This window comes from Odocoileus virginianus, chromosome 3 (assembly GCF_023699985.2).
Source record: "Odocoileus virginianus isolate 20LAN1187 ecotype Illinois chromosome 3, Ovbor_1.2, whole genome shotgun sequence".
Lineage (NCBI taxonomy): Eukaryota > Metazoa > Chordata > Mammalia > Artiodactyla > Cervidae > Odocoileus > Odocoileus virginianus.
In genome coordinates this window covers 20,515,926-20,541,606 of record NC_069676.1, presented here as the reverse complement: position 1 = coordinate 20,541,606, position 25,681 = coordinate 20,515,926, and the positions used below count along the sequence as shown (strand labels likewise).

The window sequence follows — 25,681 nt, the reverse complement described above, 5'->3', positions numbered from 1 at the left end:
GTGTTTTCTACACTGTTATGAGCAAGCAATTTAAAAACTGTCTTAAGTAAATATTTTGGTGGTAATGGACCAAGTTTCTCACCATTTAGTGAAAGAAGGTACAAATAAACAAAAGAGAATATGAGAATTAACTCTAGGTTTTAATAGATAGATATAGAAGAAGTAAATACAGAGGTGTATATGTAAGTGTGTATACAAATACACTCAGATGTGTATTTTCTCGCTCTGTTCACTGAAAGGGTTTACAAGCACTGAGGCACCTGAAGCAATGAAGACAGTCAGCTGCCAGATCTTGGCTTCTCAATACTGCTTTCCACTAAGAGCAAACAGATCTCCTCACAGAAAAGGTTAACTCCAGGCTTGGGGCAAGAGAAGTACAATTCTTCCCTTTAATTCAAAATGAAAATTAAAAGATATAAATTTAATAATTAACTTAATAAATTGAACTCTACATTTAAAAATGGCTAAGACAGTAAATTTCATCTTAAGTGTATTTAACCACAGTAAAACAGAAGTATGTACAAGGTGTTGCTTAATCCACATATAACTTATAGCCTGCCCTCTGTATACATGGATTTAACCAACCAGACTGTAGTATTGCAGAATTTACTACTGAAAAATACCTGTGTAAGTGGACTGAGCAGTTCAAATCCATGTTTTCTAAGGGTCAACTGCATATGAAAACACTATGGCAAAAGCACCATTCTTTTTCCATAAAGCATGAGAAATACACATCACAAATAAATGAGAAAACCCTACTGCCTGAAGCAGTTTTCCTGCCATGTCTCTCAATGCACTTATTTAAAAGAAAGAGTTCTGAAGCCTTAATAGATATGCCATGTATACCAACACTTAAAGAAAATAAACATAATACAAATACATAGTCTAAGCCTTGAACAAACTTGACAACCAGTAAAATTTACTGATTATTTATTTACTATGTGAGAAGTACTCTGCAATACTATCGAAGACACAACCAGAATAAAAACTGATCTCAGCCTTTTAGGAGCTTAAAATCCAGTTGCTAAATTAGTGAAATTTAGGACACTAAGCTCATGATAACGTAGATGACCCAATTTGGCAAAGAGATCACAGAATCTACCTGAAGATGTCAATCTGACTATAACACCATGAAATAAAAAAGTAGTTTAGTTTTAAGGCTACATTAAGAATTCAACCTCATTTCTCAATAGTTTAAATCAAATCAGATGACATGATCATCTACATGAGATGCTAGCAGGACAAAGCATCCATTCAGTATCAGCTGTTTTCTAGTAAGGTCATCTCAGAACAAGGTAAAAAAGAGCTGTGTTCTGGATTCTTCAAATGGTGAAGGAAAAAAGTCTTATTTTCTAAAATTAAATTAACTACCTAGCTTTCTTGAGAAAAAGTAAAGAACTATTCCTTAAATATACTCTTAAAATATTAAAATGTAAACCATTTCTTACTTGGATATAATTGTGTTTCTTTTCTTCTATTTCTTTCTCTCAAGTCCAGGGTACAGAACACGGATGCTCAAAGATTATTACTTATATTGAATAGGAAAATCAGAGTTCCCTTTCAGAGCTCTTATTTAAATTTTCTGTTGAATGCAGTAAAGGAATTATCAAATTGGTAATACTTTATATATAACTGCATTGTGTTTCAAATTCTCTCAAGAATCAGAAAAAATATTCAAAGTGGATGAAAATGCATCAAACTAGGTATGTATAAATATATATGGCTTGATGCTACTTAGTAAAACATTTAAAAAGTCACATTAATGGAACCTTTTTGAGTATTTAACAGATTACTACATTTAAAGTTGAAAGTGAAGCATAACAAAAAGGAATTCAACATTTGTTAAAGTTCTTACCACAATCATTTCTGAAGGCTCTAACACAAGACAATCACATCCTCTTTTTCCTCCAAACTGCTTACCAAAACTATAAAAACAGAAAAATATTTCTTTAGCAAAGGTTATAAAATTTATCAATACAGAAAAAAAATGAACCAAAAAACTTAGATGTTAACCAAAAAATTGTGATTCTATCACTTCGAGATTTTTTTAAAAACAAACCAAAAAATCCCCTTCTTTTACTTGCCCAGATATGTGGCCTCAATACATAGTGTGATAATTATTTTAAAAATTCTGCCTTTAACTAGTCTCTAAAACTGATTATAAAAGATACCTACCTAATCTCAAATTTTGAACATCTATTAGTATGTGTTGAACTAAAGAAAAACCGCACTTGCTGCTGCTGCTTAGTTGCTCAGTCCTGTCCGACCCTGTGACCCAATGGGCTGTAGCCCACCAGGCTCCTCTGTCCATGGGGATTCTCCAGGCAAGAACACTGGAGTGGGTTGCCATGCCCTCCTCCAGGGCATCTTCCCAACCCGGGAATTGAACCTGGGTCTCCTGCATTACAGACCCATTCTTTACTGCTGAGCCAGCAGGGGAGCCCCAAAACTACACCTACTGAAGAGTAACGCTAAAATTACAGAATATTTAAAAAGAACAAATTTTTGAAACTGATATTAGATGACATAAAAACTTTAAGATATTATCACTTGAATGTATTACAAAATAAAGTAAGATACAGAAGTGATTCATTAAAAAAAAAAAGTGTTAGAATCCCTGGATAGCTCTTTGGAAAAAATAAAAACTGCAGTAGTACTCAAAGAAAATTTGAGTTTTTATGTATTTGTCTGGAAGAAAGATTTCTAAGCAAATCAAAAGAAGAAAGCACTCATAAATACTGAAATTTTAAAATTTTTAAATTTTCATTTTAAAAGATGAACTGAATTTTTTAAAAGGTGGGATATAAAAAAATACTAGACAACACAGAAGGTTAATATATTTAATATGCAATAAAATCAATCTAAAATACTACAAAATGGAAATTTAGTACTATGGTTAATTATAAAATATATAAATAAAACACTATAAAAAATAACTTTAAAACTCCACTAATAATGCAACTATAAATACCAAAATATAAATTTAATAAGGAAATACAGAAATCACTTATAAAAAAACTATACAATGTTATTGATGAATTGAAAATAGGGCATAATAAAAGAAGTGATATAGCACATACTTACAAGGAAGCTATTATAAAAATGTCAACTTTCCACAAAGTATGTGATTATATACAAATATTAGTTTACAACAAAATCCTAATCAAAATCCAAATGAACTTACTTTTAACATAACAAAAAAATCACTGCTGTTTTTCCTTAAGCACTAGCCTGTGTTGTTTTTTTTTGTTCTTCCTCCCACCAAAACTCCTACCTTATGTAATACATAAAACAATAAAAGCAAATTTGTAAAAGTTTACTTTCAAGATGGTATAACAGGGAATAGATTTGCTCTCCTACGTGGAAAAAAAAAAAGGAAAATCAGACAAAACACATTAAACAACAGTTTCAAGATTTTGGAAAGTAGGTAGGACATGTATGTGGATGCTTTAGAGAGGAAATAAAAAACCCAAGATGACCCTTAGAACATCCCAATTTTACTAAGTACAGGTAATCTCCAGGCTACAATGCAAAAAGGGAGAAACCTAGCAGAGTCTGCCAGTGTCACTGAATTCAAAAGACAGAGACAGATTTGGGGTGTGTAAAGACCAGGCTTCCCGGTGGCTCAGATGGTAAAGAATCTGTATTATGTATTCTACATAATTTGTATTAGGTTGAAAGACTACATAATATACTGAACATTAGGTAGGATCTTCAGAAATCTACTTCCTTTGCAATGTGATAAATTAGTCTACACTAAAGAAGTGCTAGACTCACTCAGATATTACTCATGTCAATGTATGGCAAAAACCACTACAATATTGTAAAGCAATTAGCCTCCAACTAATAAAAATAAATAGAAAAAAAAAGAAATAACACAAAAGGTGGAATACAGCAACATAGAAATCTGACATCCAGTAAAACAAAAAAATACCATGCAAAGAGGACTATATTATCCATAGCCAAAGAAAAACCAATCTATAAAAACAGATCTACAGCTGTCAGCAGTGAGAGAATCAACAGACAACACTGAAGCAGCTATTTCTAAGTATGCTCCAAATGTTTAAGAAAGTGAGATAAACATGAATTCAACAGAGAAACAGAAGCGCTTTTTTTCTTCTTAAAGACCTAGTGGAATATTCTACCACATCACATATGTAGACTCATAATGTCTGGTTGTGCCAGTTTTTAGTAGTGTTAAAAACAGTGAGTGGTTTTAGACACTGTCAATTTGATACACCCACAATATTAGAAATTTTCCTATCAGTTTTCCGTCTATTAGATTTAGTATCCATTTTTGATCAGTGACCAGACCTCAAGTGTTATTAGGGGCTACTGAAAAAGCCATTTTGTAATTATATCATTCCTTCTGAATTGATCAGCTAAAGTACTGACATAAAGAAACATACTCCAACTATTTGAATTCCTAGAACAATAACGTATACAAGAAAGGCATGAGAAAAGCTGCAATGGAGATGACATGACTGTACATTAAGTAAATTCTATACATTCTGTTTTTAGGGAATCCAGTCCAGTGGTTAGCGCTCAGGGTTTTCACTGCTGTGGCCTAGGTCTGATCCCTGGTCAAGGAAGTAAGAAGCCAACTGCAAGCAGTGTGGCACAAATTAAATTGGTGCAAACAATTTTTTTTTTTTTTTAAGAAAGAAGTGAATTTACCAAGATTGAAGGATACAAGCTCAATATTCAAAAATCAATGCTTTTATTGTATATTAGCAGTGAACAATCTGAAAAAAAATTAATTCCAGTAAAGGTAGAATGAAAACACAGAATACTTGAAATAAGTTTATAAAAACATGCAAAAAACCTCAATAAAATTGCCAACTAAAAAAAAAACTATATAACATTGACCAAAAAAAAAAAAAAAAACCTGACAAGAAAATTAAGATGTCCTAAATAAGATATACCTAATTTATGGATAGAAATGTTCTTCTACAAATTCAATGTAATCAACAAGTTGCCTTAGAGACATAGACATGACGATTATAAAATTTACATAGAAATGTAAAAGATCTAAAATAACTAAACCAATTTTGGAAAACAAGAAGATGGAATATTTTATATTTCAAGATAATTTTATAAAGCTAGAATATTCAAGACAGTATGGTATCAGATTAATTTATAGATCAATAAAACAGGACCGAGAGAACAAAATCAGACCCACACATATATGTTCAATTGATTTCTGACAAAAGTGCCAAGGGAATTCAATGGGGGGAAAGATATTATCTACAAGTAGTGATAAAACCACCACATATCAATACAGAAAAAAGGAAGATTTTAATACCATAATCAAACATTAGAAATGGATCAGAGATATAAATGAAAAAATGGAAACTAAAAACTTTTTAGAGCACAGAATTTTTATACATGTTCTAGACAAGGGTTACTGAGGAAGTTTCCTTCCATAGAGCTAAATTTTAAAAATTTTATCAGGAACGAGTTTTGAGTTTTGTCAAATTTTTTTTTTCTGCTTACCGAAAGGATCATGTAGCTTCTGTCCACTCTTTTACTAATGAAGAATACTACATTAATTGTTTTACAGATTTTAAACTTCATTGCATTCCTAGAATAAACCCAACCTGATCACAAATGTCTAATACTTCTAATATATTCATGGATTTGCTCTGTTATTATTTTGTTAATTTCCACAGGTATGTTCAGGAGAAATAACTGCAGTTTTCTTACAAGAGTACATCATTATACTATATTCATAAAGGAGATTGAAAAGTTCTTTCTTCCATTTCTCAGAAGAGTTTACATATGTATTAATGTTAAAAATAATGCTTCATTAAACATCTCTCTGCTGGGCCGAGCTGGCGTGAGCGTTTGAGGCCCATTTCCAGTGTGGTCCGGCTGGTAGAGCCTCTGGCTGTCTCCAGGAGGGTGAGTTGGTACTAATGGTATAGATTAGGGTCAGGATGGCCCACATGTTCCTCACCCTCCAGCTAAGAGGTCTCGCACCCACCCTTGGGTCCTCCCACCTCTGCTGCTGAGGGCCCCGAGCTCCCTCCTGACTATTCATTGGAAGGACTGACACTGAAGCTGAAGCTCCAATACTTTGGCCACCTGATGCAAAATGTCGACTCACTGGAAAAGACCCTGATGCTGGGAAGGACTGAAGGCAGGAGGAGAAGAGGGAAACAGAGGATGAGATGGTTGGATGGCATCACTGGCTCAATGGGCATGAGTTTGAGCAAACTCTGGGAGCTAGTGATGGAGAGGGAAGCCTGGGGTGCTGCAGTCCATGGAGCCGCAGAGTCGAACACAACTGAACGACTAAACTGAACTGAACTATCTGAAAAATGCTTAGCAGTAAAGCCATCTAGGCCTAGGCATTTCCTTATGGGAATATATATAATAACTATTTACTTTTTATAAGCACGTTGAAATGTTCTAACTGTTTTTGAGTGTATTTATGTTAATATATGTCTTTTTTTCCTTTCCCATGCAGCTTGTGGGATCTTAGTTCCCAGACAGACAGAGATTAGCTCTCCACCCCTTGCACTGGAGGCTCAGAGACCCAACCACTGGACTGCCAGGTACATTGCCAGTGTATGTCTTTTTAAGATTTGTCCAATTTGTTGGTATAAACTGACTGATAAACTTCCCTAACAATATTTTTAATTTCTGTATGATAGTAATATCCCCCTTTTCAGTACCTAATATTGATAATCTGTTTATTCTTTTTTAAAAGGGCAATCTATCTCAAGGTATAACAATATTATAGATCTTTTCAAAGAACTTTTTGTTTCATTGATTTTCCTCTACTATTTTTCTGTTTTTTTCACTGATCTCCACTCAAAACTTCTGTTCACTTTGAGTTTATTATTCTTAAGCTGGAAAACCTTAAGATGGTTGAATTGAGACCATGCTGCTGCTGCTAAGTCACTTCAGTCATGTCTGACTCCGTGCAACCCCACAGACGTCAGCCCACCAGGCTCCCCCGTCCCTGGGATTCTTGCCATTTCCTTCTCCAATGCAGGAAAGTAAAAAGTGAAAGTAAAGTCGCTCAGTCGTGTCCGAGTCTTAGTGACCCCATGGACCGCAGCCTACCAGGCTCCTCTGTCCATGGGATTTTCCAGGCAAGAGTACTGGAGTGGGGTGCCACTGCCTTCTCCAATTGAGACCATAAAAGTACTAAAAATTCCCCTCTAAGGTCCTTCAGCTGAATTCCATAAATTGTGATGCATGTTCATTTTCATTCATCAAAATTCTTTCTAATTTCTGTTGTCAACTCTTCCTTGAATTACAGGTCATTTACAAAGGCACTGTTTCAATTTCCACATTTTGCTCTAGTATCCATTTATAATTCCACTCCAACACACTTAAGAGGAAAAACTATGATTTCAATCCTTTTTAACTTACTGAGACTTGTTTTATGGTCTAGAATAAGCTCTATCTTGCAGAAAGATCTAAGTCTGAAAAAACTATCTATTAAATCAAAGTAGTTGATAGACTTAAGCTTTATGAATTTTTCATTATAGCAGTTATATCACTTATTGAGAGTAGAGTTTTGAAATCTCAGCCATTACTGCTGGATTTAGTCTGCTGATGTGATGGATTACATTAGTTGATTTTTGATTGTAGAACCAGCCTTGTATACCTAAGTTAAATCCCATTTGGTTATGCTGTGTAATTCTTTTTATACATCTCTAGCATATTTGAATCTGGTTCCTATGTTTGCTCTGTCTCTTCCAACTGATTTTTACCCTCTAGAAATCCTTGTAATTTTTTCTTGCTAGTGAGAAATGATGTACTGGATAAAAGGACCTACTTACAAATACACCTTTAGTAATATGATAGTAAGGTGTGATGGGAGGGGAAGTACTTTATAGTTCTAAGATTAGGTCTCATTCTTTCAGTGAGTCTTTGCCAGTGGGCTGTGAATTTCACGTTTCTCTGTTGTTCTCGTTTTAGGTGGGACAGGATTGCTAGAGTAGGCTAGAGCTGAGTTATTTACCTTTCTGCAGGTCTGTTAGGCTCTAATGGAACAGTTTCTCCTAAGCGCAGACATTCTTAAGAAGCCTATAGCATGTTTCAAAAATGTTTCCCTTTTCCTCCCCTCTGACAGGAGCACAAAGGGCTTTTTCTCTGTTATTCACTATGAGAACCTGTTTGAGATCTATGAGGTAAAACTCATAAAAGGGTGGAGGTTCTTTCAATGACTCAGTATTTCCCAATTTTTTTTAACTGAGAGTAGTCCACATTGAGTCTCCAGAAGTTCATCAACTACAGCTCAATTTTCCTACGCTGACACTAGCTGCCTCAGAGACTGTTGCTCTAACTTTTGATATTTTTGTATTCATCTGTCATTCTCTTTAATTTGGGAACAGCAGCTTCCCTTGTTACCTCACTTCCCTTATGGACCTAAGAAAAGTTACTTATTTTTCAGTCTATTCAGCTTTGTATTAGGTTGGTACAAAAGTAATTGTGGTTTCAGATCATGAATTTTAAATCATTATAACTAGGCTCAAACACATCTTTGTTAATCAAAATAGGAACCATTAAAAATCAACACATTTTTGCCCATGAGAAATAAGTTTGTTTATTCCTACATACAGTTAAAATAAACATTATAAATAGCAAGTAATAAGTCATTAGCTCCCTGGTGGCTCAAATGGCAAAACATCTGTCAGCAATGCAAGAGACCCAGGTTTGACACCTGGGTCAGGAAGATCTCCTGGAGAAGGAAATGGCCACCCATTCCAGTACATTTGCCTGGAGAATTCCATGGACAGAGGAGCCTGGTAGGCTATAGTTCATGGGGCCACAAAGAGTTGGACATGGCTGAGCAACTAACACTATCTACTAAGCCATTAGCAAAAAAGAAGAAAAAAGTGAGAAATGCACATTAAATTGATGTTTAACATAACCACATTTATTTAAGAATGTATTACAATTTCAAATGGCAATATTCAACAATGCAATTGCAATTACTCTTAAACCAACCTAATAGTTGTTATTAGAACAGAGCAGCAATTTCCAAGATTCTTACATGGCCTAGCAGCAACTGGAAATCCAAGAGTATTTTTTACCTACAGATTAATACTTAACAATACTGCATCTTCCTGGGTATGAACCTGGATTGTTTCTACATATATTTACATTATCTTTAATTCACTTACTAATATTTTATGTTTTTCAGTGTGTAAGTTTTATACTTTTAAAAATTATTTAATATTTTTGAGGTTATTCTGAATATACTGTTTTCTTAACTTAATTTTTAATCTTATTCACTGCTAGTATAAAGAAATACAACTAGTTTTTATATATTGATTTTATATCCTGTGACCATGATATACTTTAAATTTTACTAGTTAAGTTTATAGATCCCTCTACACACAGAAACTGGTACAGGTAGTTTTATTTCTTCCTTTCCATTCTGTATGCAACACCCATTCATGATAAAACTCTCAATAAGCAAGAAATAGAGGGGAACTTTCTCAACTTGGTAACAACTATCTGACAAAGCACCAACAGCCAGCACCACACTTAATGGTGAGAAACTCAATGCTTCACCAAGAACAGAGAAAAGCAACGATGCTCCCTCTGAAGCGTGGCTTTTAAGATGGTATCAGGGCCTTCCTGATGGTCCAGTGGTTAAGAATCCACCTTGCAAAGCTAGGGACACCGGTTCAACTCCTGGTCCAGGAAGATGCCACACGCCCAGGAGTAATGAAGCCTGCACCACAAATACTGAGCCAGCGCTCTAGAGCCCACGAGACACAGCTACTGCGCCCACGCACTGCAACGACTGAAGTCTGCAGGCGCAGAGCCTCTGCTCCACGAGACAAGCTACCACAATGAGAAGCCCGTATACCACAATGAAGAGTAGCCCCACTCACTGCAAGTAGAGAAAACCCTCACACAACAATGAAGATGCGCCACAGCCAACAAATAAATCTTAAAAAATATATATTAAAAAAAGATGGTACTGGAAGTCCTAGCTAGCTAATATAGTAAGGAAAGGAAATAAAAGGTATACAGATGTGAAGGAAGACATAAAACTGTCCTTGTTCTCAGATGATATGATCATTTATGTAGAAAACCTGAAAAAACTGACCAAGAAAACTCCTGAAACTAGTAAGTGATTACAGCAAGGCTGCAGGATACAAGGCTAGCATATCATTGGCCAGGGGATTTCTGCAGAAACTAACGTCCATAGCTGGCAATTTGTTATATATGTGAATACTGAAATGTCTCCAATCAATAGCATCTGGGTAACAAAAGACATATTAATACTTCTCTGGTCAATAAGTTGTTAATATACAAAAGTTAACTGCTTTCCTATATAAACAGCAAGAATATGTGGGATGTGATACAACAAATACCCAAAAATTATGAGCATACCCGAAAATAAAATACAGTTGACCCATGAACAACACAGGGGTTTAGGGATACCAAACCTTCCTGAGTCAAAAATCTGAGTATAATTTCACAGTCAATTCTCCACACTGGCAGTTCCACATCTGCTAATTCAACCAACTGTGAATCCTGTATTCCTACAGAATTTAGTGGAAAAAAGAAAACTACGTGTAAGTGGACTTAGTAATTCAAACCAGCATTTTCCAAGGGTCAATTGTACTATGGTAAAAATCTAACAAAATCTACATAAAATCTATATATAAGAAAAATTACAAAACTCTAATAAAAAATTATCAAAGAAGAAATAAATAAATGAAGTGACAGTCCTTGTTCATGGACAAAAAGACTCAATTTTGTCAAGATGTCAGTACTTCCCACTTGATTTTAGACCACTGCAATGCCAATCAAAATTCCATAAAGTTATTTTGTGGATAGTCAACACAACATTTAAAGAGAAGAAAAAAAAAATCAAAGGGCTGATGCTGTCAGACTTCAAGATTCACCACAAAGCTATAGTAATCAAGACAGTGTGGTATTGTTGAAAGAACAAATACATCAATGGAACAAAACAAAGAACCCAGGGATGGACCTCTGTAAATACAGTCATCCGATCTTTGACAAAAAAGCAAAGGAAGCACAATGGAGCAAAGTCAGTCTTTTTAACAAATGGTGCTGAAACAACTGGATGTCCACATCTTAAAAAAATAATTTAGACACACTTCACACACTTTTCAAAAATTAACTCAAAATTGACCACATACCTAAATGTAAAATGCAAAACTACAAAACTCTACAAGATAATACAGGAGAAAACCTAGATGATGCTGCGTATAGCAATGATTTATCTACAACACTAAAGGAAAGATATATAAAATAGAAACAGATAAGCTGAACTTCATTAAAGTTAAAAACTGCTCTACAAAAGACATAGTTGAGAGAATGAGACAAGCCACTGACTGGGAGAAAATATCTGAAAAAGTATTCTGATAAAGAATTGATGCTTTTGAACTGTGGTGTTGGAGAAGACTTGAGAGTCCCTCGGACTGCAAGAAGATCCAACCAGTCAATCCTAAAGGAAATCAGTCCTGAATATTCACTGGAAGGACTGATGCTGAAGCTGAAACTCCAAAACTTTGGCCACCTGATGCAAAGAACTGACTCATTGGAAAATGCTGGGGATTTTCCAGCTGGGAAATGATTTTCATGCTGGGAATGACTGAAGGCAGGAGGAGAAGGGGATGACAGAGGATGAGGCAGTTGGAGGGCATCACCAACTCAAGAGACATGAGTTTGAGTAAGCTTTGGGAGTTGGTAACGGACAGGGAAGCCTGGCGTGCTGCAGTACATGGGGTTGCAGAGAGTTGGACACGACTGAGTGATTGAACTGAACTGAGTTCTGATAAAAGATCATTATCTAAAACATATAAATAACTCTTAAAGATACAAAAACAAACAACATAATTAAAAAATGGGTGAGAGACCTTCACAGACAATCCAGCAAAGAATGCAAATTAAAGTAACAAGATACCACAACACTTTTATCAGAAAGACCGAAATCCAGAACCCTGACAACACCAAATGCTGCGAAGGATGTGGAGGAACAAGAACTCTCATTCATTGCTGCTAATAATGCAAAATGGTACAGCCACTTTGGAAGACAGTTTGGCAATTTCTTACACAACTAAAAATACTCTTACCATATGATTTTGTAATCACATTCCCTGGTATTTACCCAAAGGAGTTGAAAATTTATATCCACAGAAACACTTGCACCTAGATGTTTATAGCAACTATTCACAACTGGCAAAATACGGAGGCAACCAAGATACTCTTCAGGATGTGAATGAATAAACAAACTGTGGTACATTCAGAAGACAGACTATTATTCAGTGCTATAAGAAATGAGCTATTAAGCTATGAAAAGACAAGGAGGAAACTTATATTATGTATTTCTAAGTGAAATAATCCAATCTGAAAACACTATATATGGTATGATTTCAACTATATAACACTGTGGAAAATGCAAAACTATAAAAAAGCCAGGGGTTGGTGGAAAGGAAGGAATTAACAGGTGGAACTCAAGAGGAATCTGAGGTCTGGGAAACTACTCTGCATAATACTATAATGGTGAAAATATAGCTTTGTATGTTTGTCCAAACACAAAGAAGGTACACTACAAGAGTGAACCCTAATATAAACTGTACTTTGGATGAGATTCATCAACTCTTAACAAATGTACCACTTTTGTGAGAGTAGCTTATAATGGTGTAGAATATGCATGAGTAGGGGCAGAAAAGTATATGAAAAATCTGTATACCTGGAGAAGGAAATGGCAACCCACTCCAGTACTCTTGCCTGGAAAATCCCATGGACAGAGGAGCCTAGTAGGCTACAGTCCATGGGGTCTCGAAGAGGCAGACACGACTGAGCGACTTTAAAAACCCTCTAGTCTAAAGCACCTTTAGCTACTAAAATACAAATGGTACACTTAACAATGTATCTGCATAACTGGAAGCTGTACTAAAATTTAAATGTGTTTATTGTTCAAATACTGTCATAGAAGAAAAGAAAAAGATTATTGTGTAAACACAGGCTTTTTTTGTGCATAGCCAAAAGAAAATTTTGGTGTTTATGAGTTAGACTTAGCCTCTTTTTTTGCTTTTAGTTTTTAATATGTTTTAATATGATTTTTTTTGTATTTTAATGGATAGATATACCATAATTGATATAACCAGTTTTCCATTGTTGAACATTTCATTGTTTACAGTTTTGGGGTTTTTTGCAATTATAAACAACTCTTCAGTGAATATCCTTGAAACTAAAGCTTTGCATCTTATTTCTCTAGAATAAATTCTAAAAGAACTTCTGGTAAAGGGAACCAACATTTTATAAAGTCCTGTACTAGCTACCTGATTGCCCTCCATAAACGCTCTCAAAACTGTAAATAAAGTACCACAAGAAAATGTTAAAAAAAGAAAAATCTGTATACCTTCCACTCCATGCTATAAACCTAAAATTGCTGTAAAAAAATAGTCTATTATGAAATAAACAATAAATAATTTTTATGAGAATCCTATCAGGATTTATAAAACAAGCATATCCTTACATTCATATGGAAAAACAAAGAACCTAAAATAAGCAAAATCACTCTAAAAATGAACAAAGCTGTGAGACTCACGGTACTGATTTGACAACTTACAACAAGCCATAATAATTAAGACAGAAGATTAGTACCAAGATAGAATTACAGTTAAATGAAACAGAGTAAACATTAGTTCAGCAAAAGCAAACAAACAGACATATATATGGTCAACTGATTTTCAACAAAAGCAATTCAACGCCTTCTAAAATGGCACTGGGTCAACTGGCTATTCTTAAGCAAAAACACAAAGAAAAACAAAAAAAAAAACAAAAATGAAGTCATAATGGACTAGACCAAAATATAATAGCTGAAAGTGAAAACCATCTAGAAGAAATCATAAGAGAAAACTATGTTATTAGGCTAAACAAAGATTTCTTAGATACACCACCAAAATCTAGGTTCTCAAAAAAAAAAAAAAAAAAAACTCTTGAAAATGTAAAACACTTGTGCCTCAGAAGATACTATTAAAAAAGGAAAAAACAAGCCACAGAAAAAAGAAAATACATGCATATCATATATCTGACAAAGAACTTGTATCTAAAACATCTAAGTTCTTAAAACTTGGTAAGACAAACACAATTAAAAATCATACATCTCATGAAGAATTTGTATCTAAAACATAAATTCTTACAACTTAAGACAGATAAGATAAATGAAAAACGGAGAAACGCTTTGAACAGACATTTCAATAAAGGTACAGGAATGCTTTTAATAAGCATCTAAGAGCCTCAACAGTAATAGTCACTACTGAAACACAAGCTAAAATCACTGAGATAGTTAAACACATACTAGAATAGTAATAATCAAAAGACTGTCTATACCAAGTGAAGGAGAGGATGCAAAAAAATGAAATTCATGGTACGTTCTTGGTCAGTATGTAACATAATAGTCATCTTTTAAGCAATCTGGACCTTTCCTCAAAAATGAAATACATATTAATATGACACAGCAATCCCCTCCTACATATCTACAAAAGAAAAAATACACAGCCCATGTAAAGACTTGTATTTGAATCTTTATAGCAGCATTATTCATCAAAGTGCCTAAACTAAAATAATAAAATTTCAAATAATAAAAATAAATGAAAATAAAGAAAGAAATAAATAAAAGAAAAAAAAGAAAGGAAAAGAAATGAAAGAAGAATAAAAGGAGGGAAGGAAAGATGAAAGAATGGAAGACAAAAAAAAATTCAAACTTTTCATCTTCTCATGAATGGCTAGACAAAATGTGAAATCTTCTTAGAATGAAATACAATTTAACAATTTAAAAAAACAGACATGCTACAACTGTTATAGTCTAAAGCAGCGATGAACCTCAGAAACATTATGCTAAGTGAAAAATGCCGAAACAAAGACTATTTTTAAATATTTGCACAAGGTATATATATTGAGACAGAAAGTCTGTCCGATTTTAACTGCAAAAGAGCATGCAAAACTTTTTCAGGTAAAGGAAGTCTAAAACTATGGTGTACCAATGTATATATTAATCATAAATTATTAAAGTGAAAACTTTAATTTTATGATGAATTTTATGGTATGTAAATTATACACCAGTAAAGCTAGTTTAAGAAAATTGTCTAAAAATACACAGAAAAGAATATTTACAAACTTGGAATAGGCAAAGATTAGTAGAACACGTTTAAGTACTTCAAATAAATTAGTAGAACACTTAAATACTTCGGACTTCTCACACTTAAAGAAGTTATCATTGAAAAACAAAAAGGCAAGACACAATCTGGGAAAGATACTGAAGAATTGATGCTTTTGAACTGTGGTGGTGGAGAAGCCTCTTAAGAGCCCCTTAGACAGCAAAAAGATTAAACCAGTCAATCCTAAAGGAAATCAACCCTGAATATTTATTGCAAGGAAAGCTCCAATACTTTGACCACCTCTTGCAAAGAGCCAACTCATTGGAAAAGACCCTGATGCTGGGAAAGATTGAGGGCAGGAAGAGAAGCGGGTGATGGAGGATGGGATGGTTGGATGGCATCACCTACTCAATGAACTTGAGTTTGAGGAAACTCTGGGAAATACTGAAGGACAGGGAGGCCTGGCATGCTGCAGTCCATGGGACTGCAGTTAACTAACTAACAACAGGTAACTACTTCAAATTCAGAATGACAATGGGTCACAGTTTAAAGGTAAGTTAATACAGGAGTTTGCCCGGGAACATAATATACAATGGATCTTTCATATTTCTTATTATCCTCAAACTGCTGGTTTGAAAGAATGAATGGTCTGCTTAAATAGCAACTAATTAAACTTGGAGAGGGCTCTTACAAAAACTGGAGGACTAACTTAAATACTGACTTTAATATTTCAAGTAACAGACCTATAAGAGAATGATAAACTCCTTGGATGACGATGACTATACCAAACTTACAAATTGATAGAACAGACTTTTATCCTGAAATAACTGAGTACTGAGAAATTATCCCAGGGGCATTAGCTTCTTTCTGAGCTATTCCTGAGGCCACTGGACTGGATTTGACCCCATATCTAAACATAGTTTTATTAAAGTTTTGATATGGGCTACTTCAACTGGTATTGGAATTAAAATGCCTTGGAGGCACTTTGGATTAATAAAAGAACACTTCAGTTTAGTGTTAAAAGGGATCTGTGTCCATGGGGGCAGTTACAGACCCACACTACCAAGGAGAAATTCAAGTAATTCTACAAAATGAAGGAAAAGATGATTTACTATAAACATGATTTACCAATTGCTCATTCTTCCATGTGTAATTGACTAAGTACAAAAAGGAGAATGTTCCTGCTTACTAACAGAGGTGATGGAGGGTTTGGATCCACAAATGAAATACATGTAATTGAAGCTAAAGTCTGAGTGAAGCAGCCTAACATTCCTCCCTTACCTGCTGATTTTACTGAGCAGAGGAAGGATAATACCATATTAGTAATGATTCCTGGACAAGAAAAATGGAAATATGTGCCATTCAGTTCAGTTGCTCAGTCGTGTCCGACTCTTTGAGACCCCATGAATTGCAGCATGCCAGGCCTCCCTGTCCATCACCAACTCCCAGAGTCTACCCAAACCCATGTCCTTCGAGGCAGTGATGCCATCCAACCATCTCATCCTCTGTCAGCCCCTTCTCCTCCTGCCCCCAATCCTTCCCAGCATTAGGGTCTTTTCCAGTGAGTCAACTCTTCACATGAGGTGGCCAAATTATTGGAGTTTCAGCTTCAGCATCAGTCCTTCCAATGAACACCCAGGACTGATCTCCTTTAGGATGGACTGGTTTGATCTCCTTGCAGTCCAAGGGACTCTCAAGAGTCTTCTCCAACACTACAGTTCAAAAGCATCAATTTTTCGGCACTCAGCTTTCTTCACTGTCCAACTCTCACATCCATACATGACCACTGGAAAAACCATAGCCTTGACTAGAGGGACCTTTGTTGGCAAAGTAATGTCTCTGCTTTTAAATATGCTATCCACGTGCCATTAACCCACTACTATTCTCGTGAACAGATATTCTTGGAAGTCTGACTGTAATGTGGAGTATCATCCACATCTCAACTCCTGGCCACTGTGCTAAGAGAACATAAAGAAAGTCACTGAGGAACGTACAGTGGAGAAACAAGAATCAGACCTCAACTTTGCCGGCCCTGCAAGCAAGGCTGTCCTTTCTTAACTTTGACTTTTTATGGACGAAACTTATGTCCACTAGATCACACTAATTTCATGTGTTATCCATTGTATCTGGGGAAGAGTATCGGTTGACATATTTTACTGGAAATTATCTGGACTTTAATAGTCATACCCACTTACTGATAGAGTATGTCAAGGCTAGCAAGGGATTGCTATGTGGATCAACATCTTGCGTTTGGGAACACTAATTACAGGAGAACTCCATCAACTATTGTGAATGGATTATCTTCCGTAAATCCTATGGTTTTTGAAATAGCCCCTTAATTTGCATGTACTGTAACCAATGAGGTAGAAACTTCTACTACGCACCAGTTAGGAACTCCCGTTTCCAGATGCCTAACACAAGCTGATCATTTATATTGGAAGAGGACCACCTACTACTTTCCCCTCATGAGAATTCAAGTATTATGGATTCAAAGGTTATTCCCTACTCTTTCTGTTCCCAATATTAGCTTCCTCTTAGAACCACTATGTAAGATTTTGCAAGGAACCAAAGTTACAAAATTTCACAGATATATATAATCATACCTTGATAGAACATTCTGTTCTTACTACTATTGCTATCAATAAGTTAATTGATGTAGGAATTGATGCACAAAAACATACTTCTCATTCATGGTCAGACTTTTTCTTTACTAAATCCTCTACTGCTCAAAAATTGTTTTCTGCATTGTTTAACCCATTACTTGTTTCTCTGATCACTTTATTTCTACTGACTCTCTGGAATTGTTATTTGAATTATAGAATTAAGGAGACTGCTCATGTTACTTTGCTTATTTCTATGTTCTTCACCCTAAACAACCCTGAGGCCATTAGTTAAGGAAATTAAAATGGAGGAAGTCTTGTTCAGAAGCAAGAGAGCAGACCTCCAACCTGCTTCTGACCTTCCTGGACACTGTCCATATTCTGTGCCTGCCCACAAGCACAGCATGTCCGGTGGCACTTTAGATAAGAAAGGGAGTGGGTTTTGGAATTCTTAAGCCCCTAGAAGTCTGGCCAACATCCCTGGGGAATATCAAAATCCTGTGACTCATAAGATTAAACAAACAGCATTGTAACAAGGTTAAAGTAAAAGCAGAGCAGCAGTTTTGCTTTTAAACTGATAACGGTATCAGTTTGCGGCCTGAGATTATAAGTCAAAGCCCCCAAAACTGCAATTTGAAGTCTCACCCATGGGGTGGATGTACTACCCAGACTGCTGTTAACAAGGGACTTCCCAGCACTGTTCAAGGCTGAATGCAGATTATTTACACTGGACCTTTTCTATCATGGAGGAGGAATATATTTGTCCTCATTGGAACAGACACATATTCTGGACGTGATTGGCTTTTGCTATCCACAATGCTTCTGTCAGAAGCACTATCCACAGGCTCACAAAATGCCATCTATAGCCTCAGCACTACAGATAGCATCATTTTCAACCAAGGCACTCATTTTGCAGAAGCACAGCAATAATTTCTGTCTGCCCCAACAGGCAGAATACATGGATTAAATCTTCAAGGCATGGAAGTAAGAGTGGTTCTTCTGTTTTACTTAATAACTCATTCACAGAATTTGTACTTCCTCTTCCTAAAACTTTGAGCTCTGCTAGTTTTGAGTCTTAGACCTACTAGATTATTTCTAGCAGGAAACACAGCAATGGTTCCACTGAATTAATGACTTCCACCTGGCCATTGAACCAAAAGGCAGAAAGAGTTTAATCTACTGGCCTGAGTGATTGATTACAATCACCAAGGAGAAACTGAGTTTCTGCATAAAATGGAGGCCAGGAGAACTACATCTGAAGCCCAAGAGGTTCTTTTGAACTCAATGCAGTGCTTTCAAGTCCACCATTAAAGTTAATGGAAAACTAACAGCAACTCCAAGTGGCGGGGGTGGCCTGCGGGGAGTGGGTGGGTGGGCAGGGAAGAACCAAACATAGTATAATTAAGGACCCTTAAGAAATGAAGGTTTTGTGCCCATCATCAGGTAAAGAACCCAGAACAGCTGAAATTCTGGTTGAAGGCAGAAGTACTGAATGGGTGGTAAAAAGAGGAAGCAAGATCAAGTACAGATTTGTGACCAATGATAGAAACAGGACTATATGTTGTATACATGGTCTGGAGTTGAATAAATGTTAACCATTTTCTTCTTCCCTCTCTTCCCCATATCTATTTTATATATAAATTGTTGGAAGTGAACTTTACAAGGTAGTCTGGAGTTAATATTCAGAGGCACTGTGATGAAAAGTATAACTAATACAGCGAGTACTGATGAACAGGACTGTGCATCCCCTTGTTTCAGGGAGATGGTAAGAACTTCTTTACTTATATGAAGGATAGCTGCATCTTGTTAAATAAAGAGAATTGGATAGAAGCTCAAATGGGTTCAGAAGCATTCATATGAAAATTGAGTAACCAAGGGAGTGGACTGTACCAGGGGTCCCCAACCTCTGGCAGCTAATGCCTGATGATCTGAGGTGGAACTGATGTAAACATAGAAACAAAGTGCACAATAAATGTAATATGCTTGAATCATCCTGAAACCACATTCTCCACTTTGGTCTGTGGAAAAACTGCCTTGCACAAAATCTGTCCCTGGTGCCAAAAAGGTTGGAAAGCACTGCCCCGGACCATTTATTTATTGCCTCTCAAGTTCACATGTATTTGCTCTCAGTTTCAAATTTACTTTATAATAAAGGATCTGGATTTAATCAAGATTCTCCTTTGGCTGGCTGTTAACATCAAAGCTTTGTCAGTAAAGTGGGCTAGTACAAGTAAACTGCGAATACTTTCCTACCACGTGGCAGGGTACATGTGTGTAAGGCAAAGGGAGGTCCTATATCCAGTCTCAGGACCCATCTGCACCCTGAGTGGGCTGGGGAGGACTACACTGTTTACCAGTCCTAGTCAGACTTTCTCTCCCTGACAGCCTTGACCCAATAACCATGGACAGCTCTGGCCCAGAGCAACCAAGTGAACTTTGCCATTAGCTACTGGGCTACAAGTAACATATTCACCAACAAAACTTCTGACTTTCAGCTCTGGGGAGAGGGCTCCCCTTTTAAGTTTATTCCTCCCTTGGGTACTCTCCCTTAGCACCTTTATCCTTCATAGGACCTAATTTCTTGAAAATTAATAATTTGTTAAAGGGTCCCTGTTCAAATTACTATGTGGTTTCTGTCTATTCACTGATAAAGGAATAACAGATACCTTAATATCTCAAGAAATAGTCTATATTTTTATAAACAATACTATTATTCCTCTTATATTAGGTAGTGCTATGTTCTATTGATTATCATAATGATGACACCTCAACGCTATTAAAATATTAGAAGAAGCCAAAAATTATTTGATGTTTGATATATTCTAAATCATCTATATCATAAGATGGCAGAGTAGAAGGTCGTGTGCTCATCTTCTCCTGCAAGAACCTCAAAATTGCAACTGGATGCTGAACAACCATCAACAGGAGAAAAAGAAATGCAAAAACGTAAAATGGTTGTCTGAGGAGGCCTTACAAATAGCTGAGAAAAGAAGAGAAGACAAAGGCAAAGGAGAAAAGGAAAGTTATATCCATTTGAATGCAGAGTTCCGAAGAATAGCAAGGAGACATAAAAAAGCCTTCCTCAGCAATCAGGGCAAAGAAATAGAGGAAAACAATAGAACAGGAAAGACTAGAGATCTCTTCAAGAAAATCAGAGATACCAAGGGAACATTTCATGCAGGGACGGGCACAATAAAGGACAAACAGTATGGACCTAACAGTGGCAGAAGATATTAAGAAGAGGTGGCAAGAACACACAGAAGAACTATACAAAAAAGATCTTAATGACCAAGATAACCACGATGGTGTGATCACTCACCTAGAGCAAGACATTCTAGAATGCAAAGTCAAGTGGGCCTTAGGAAGCATCACTGTGAACAAAGCTAGTGGAGGTGATGGGATTCCAGTTGAGCTATTTCAAATCCTCGAAGACGATGCTGTGAAAGTACTGCACTCAATATGCCAGCAAATTTGGAAAACTCAGCAGGGGCCACAGGACTGGAAAAGGTCAGTTTTCATTCCAATCCAAAAAAAAGGCAATGCCAAAGAATGTTCAAACTACCACACAATTACACTCATCTCAAACACTAGTAATGCTCAAAATTCTCCAAGCCAGGCTTCAACAGTATGTGAACCGAGAACTTCCAGATATTCAAGCTAGATTTAGAAAAGGCAGAGGAACCAGAGGTCAAACTGCCAACATCTCTCAGATCATAGAGAAAACAAGAGAGTTCCAGAAAAACATCTACTTCTGCTTTACTGACTACATCAAAGCCTTTGACTGCGGATCAAAATAAACCGTGGAAAATTCTTAAAGAGGTGGGAATACCAGACCACCTTACCTGCCTCCTGAGATATTTGAGGTCAAGAAGCAACACTTAGAATTGGACATGGAACAAACTGGTTCCAACTTGGGAAAAGGAGAACACCAAGGCTGCATATTGTCACCCTGTTTGTTTAACTTATATGCAGAGTACATCCTGAGAAATGCTGGGCTGGATGAAGCACAAGCTGTAATCGAGATTGCCAGAAGAAACATCAATGACCTCAGATATGCAGATGACACCACCCTTATGGTAGAAAGTGAAGAGGAACTAGAGAGCCTCTTGATGAAAGTGAAAGAGGAGAGTGAAAAAGCTGGCTTAAAACTCAACATTCAAAAAACTAAGATCATGGCATCCAGTCCCATCACTTCATGGCAAACAGAAGGGGAAACAGTGGAAACAGTGTCAGACTTTATTTTCTTGGGCTCCAAAATCACTGCAGATGGTGACTGCAGCCATGAAATTAAAAGATGCTTGCTCTTTGGAAGAAAAGCTATGACAAACCTAGACAGCATATTAGAAAGCAGAGACATTACTTTGCCAACAAAGGTCCATCTAGTCAAAGTTATGGTTGTTCCAGTAGTCATGTATGGATGTGAGAGTTGGACCAGAAAGAAAGTGGAGTGCCAAAAAATTGATGCTTTTGAACTGTGGTGTTGGAGAAGACTCTTGAGAGTCCCTTGGATTGCAAGGAGATCAAACCAGTCAATCCTAAAGGAAATCACTTCTGAATATTCATTGGAAGGACTGAGGCTGAAGCCCCAGTACTTGGGCCACCTGATGGGAAGAACTGACTCATTTAGAAAAGACCCTGATGCCGGGAAAGATTGAAGGGAGGAGGAGAATGGGACAACAGAGAACAAGATGGTTGGATGGCATCACCGACTCAATGGACATGAGTTTGAGCAAGCTCCAGGATTTGGTGATAGACAGGGAAGCCTGGCATGCTGCAGTCCATGGGGTTGCAAAGAGTCAGACACAACTTAGCAACTGAACTGATATGCTAAATATTAATCTAGGTATTTTATTTGTATTGACTCATTTAATCCTAACAGTCACCCTCCAATAACCTCTCAAACACAAAATATAAATCTCCTACCCAGGAACTGTTCTCTAAATGACAAGTAAATACACTTCTATAATCATCTTTGCTGTGAAGTTCATAATGGTTACATTAAAGCATACCACAACTTTGTTTTAAAAATCTCATATTATTGGGAGTTCCCTGGTGGTCCCATGATTAGGATTCGGTGCTTTCGTTGCCATGGGCCCAAGCTCAATGCCTGGTAGGGGAACTAATATCCCATGGGCCAAGTGGTACAGCCAAAACAAACAAACAAACAAAAAAACAAAACACTAACAAAAAACAAAACCTCATACTATCCATTTAAAACAAACTTCATTGTCTTGATTACAAACTAACAGTGAATCATTGTGGTTGATTAATGGCTTCATCAAGTGATTACAACAAATTCTTAACCACTCATTAACAGCAGAAAAGAGTGATAAAATATTCAAAAGAACAATACTAATAATCCTAAAATAGAACTGTAATCCACATCAACCAAGCTTATTCTGTTTCAGGAACTAATTCACTCACTACAAAGCACTCAAGTGTCTTTCAGAAATATAGGGGAAAGGAACAACAGCCAAAAGGCTTAAATAAGCAAGAATTATTATGTATTTTATTTGTAAAAACAGTGAACTATATGTTTTATACTACTAGCCAAGAAGTACATATTTCATTTAACCAAATATTGATGATAAAGTTTCAAGACTAAAGACACAGCTTTAAAAATGGCCTGCCACCTCCCAACTGAGATGTTCCGTACTATCAGATAGAATGTACCTTGATACTTAAAATATTTTAAAAACTAAATTAATTGAGCTGCAGTTAGAAGTCCTACCTTAAAAGCCTAAAAATCTCTTTTCAACATTACTGGAAAAAACATTTAGGGGAAAAGTCACCAAAAAGTTGTTTTTTATGTCACCAAATTATAATTTCAGGCCCCCAAATCTTAACTAACAGACCACATCTCTAAAATATTACATCTAATCATCTTGCCAACGACTCTTCTTTTACATAATAATTCTGATGGTGATAATTAAGAATTACTTATAAAAGCCAGGCACCGTTCTAAGAGCTATATATATGTAAACTCACTTATTTCCCAAAACTGGCTTATGAAATACATCCTATTATTGTTCCTATTTTACAAGTGAGAAAACTGAGCCACAAGATGATTAAGTAAGTAACCCAAGAAACAGTAAAGCAAAGAGATGAACTCAAGCAGTCTAGCTCTAAAATATCCACTTGTACAAACTTCCACTCAGAAGTATGAGTAGTAGCTTGCTATAACCTCGCAACACACATAAGTGGGTACTATTATTATACTCATTTACACAGGAAAACTAAAATTTGTCCAGAGTCAAACATCTAATAAGTGACAGAATCAGGATACTAGCCAAATTCCCATTAGTCTAAAAGCTGATTTCTTAACTATAAAGGTATATTGCCTCCCTATAACTAACAGTAATGAATCCATGAACCATCAGATAAATGATAGGAAATCTCAAATAAGAGTACAACAGTATGTCATGGGATGAACTAAAGATTACACCCCAGATGCAGGTGAAAGAGGAGAGTGAAAGAGCTGGCTTAAAAGTCAACATTCACAAAACTAATTCATGGCAACTGGTCCCATCAATTCATGGAAAACAGATGGAGAAACAATGGAGACAATAACAGACTTTCTTTTCTTGGGCTCCAAAATCACTGCAGATGGTGACTGCAGCCATGAAATTAAAAGATGCTTGCTCTTTGGAAGAAAAGCTGACAAACCTAGACAGCATATTAGAAAGCAGAGACATTACTTTGCCAACAAAGGTCCATCTAGTCAAAGTTTTGGTTTTTCCAGTAGTCATGTATGGATGTCAGAGTTGGACCATAAAGAAGGCTAAGTGCTGAAGAATCGATGCTTTTGAACTGTGGTGTTGGAGAAGACTTGAGAGTCCCGTGGACAGCAAGGAAATCAAACCAGTCAATCTGATAGGGAATCAATCCAAAATATTCATTGGAAAGACTCAGGCTGAAGCCCCAGTACTTTGGCCACCTGACGTGAAGAGCTGACTTGTTAGAAAAGACCCTAATGCTGGGAAAGATTGAAGGCAGGAGGAGAAGGGGATGAGATGGTTGTATGGCATCACTGACTCAATGAACATGAATCTGAGCAAGCTCCGGGAGGGAGATGGTGAAGGACAGGGAAGCTGGCGGCTACAGTCCATGGGGTCACAAAGAGTCAGACACGACTGAGCCACTGAACAACAACATACCCCAGAAATATGAAATATCAGTTGATTCCTGCCAAGTACTTCATGTAGTATCAAAAAGCAAAGGCATTTATAAAATGTATCATCTACTAAGAGAAAATATATATTCTACATAAAATAGTTTAACATAAGAAATAAAAGTTATAAACCTTGCCTATCAAATACAGTAAGCAGCAAATGTAAACATACCTGCAAGGAGGCAAAACCATGGAGTCTTTCATAAGCACAGATCCAGAAAGCAGGATATACCAACATCTGGCAATAGTTTCTGAACTGTTTAAATGAATAAATAGATATGTAAATAAATGTACATATTCACATGTATCTATGAATTCAATACAAAATACAAAACATGAAAAAATGCAAGTATTGTTATAAGTAGTTAAAAATTAACAGTCCTTGGAACTTTCACTTGTCGCCAAAGGTTTCATATAGACTGTGTTCACATCTTACACAATAACTATCCTAAGATACAGGTTTCAGAAATACATTTTTTTTTGGTTCTTCATTATTAACATATCAGTAACTTCCCATTCCTCATTTTTGTGTACTGGGTCACTACATTTGATGAAGATCAAGTCAAATATTATACTAGATGTACATATTAAAAAGTTCCAGAAAAATAAATGACCCAATCAAAAAATGGACCAAAGAACTAAACAGACATTTCTCCAAAGAAGACATACAGATGGCTAACAAACACATGAAAAGATGCTCAACATCACTCATTATCGAAGAAATGCATATCAAAACCACAATGAGGTACCATTACACGCCAGTCTGGATGGCTGCTATCCAAAAGTCTACAAGC

The 25,681-nt window shown here is 36.2% G+C and overlaps 1 protein-coding gene and 1 long non-coding RNA gene across 9 annotated transcripts in view; one reads left to right on the top strand and one right to left on the bottom strand.

Annotated features, from left to right (window-relative positions):
• Nucleotides 1-7,492, top strand: part of LOC110141787 (uncharacterized) — a 63,193-nt gene extending 55,701 nt beyond the window's left edge. For both annotated transcript variants that reach the window (XR_002315137.2, XR_011486771.1), the window contains one exon: nucleotides 6,473-7,492. This is a non-coding gene — a long non-coding RNA (uncharacterized lncRNA). The remainder of the gene's footprint in view (nucleotides 1-6,472) is intronic.
• Nucleotides 1-25,681, bottom strand: part of RAPGEF6 (Rap guanine nucleotide exchange factor 6) — a 226,566-nt gene that overhangs the window by 162,973 nt on the left and 37,912 nt on the right. For 6 of the 7 annotated variants that reach the window (XM_020900686.2, XM_020900691.2, XM_020900664.2 and 3 more), the window contains exons 4-5: nucleotides 25,060-25,143; nucleotides 1,856-1,925 (exon numbers count right to left, since the gene is read on the bottom strand). In XM_020900686.2, coding sequence (XP_020756345.1) covers nucleotides 1,856-1,925; nucleotides 25,060-25,143 — 154 coding nt within the window. The remainder of the gene's footprint in view (nucleotides 1-1,855; nucleotides 1,926-25,059; nucleotides 25,144-25,681) is intronic. The other variant, XM_070465065.1, reaches the window with a different exon arrangement.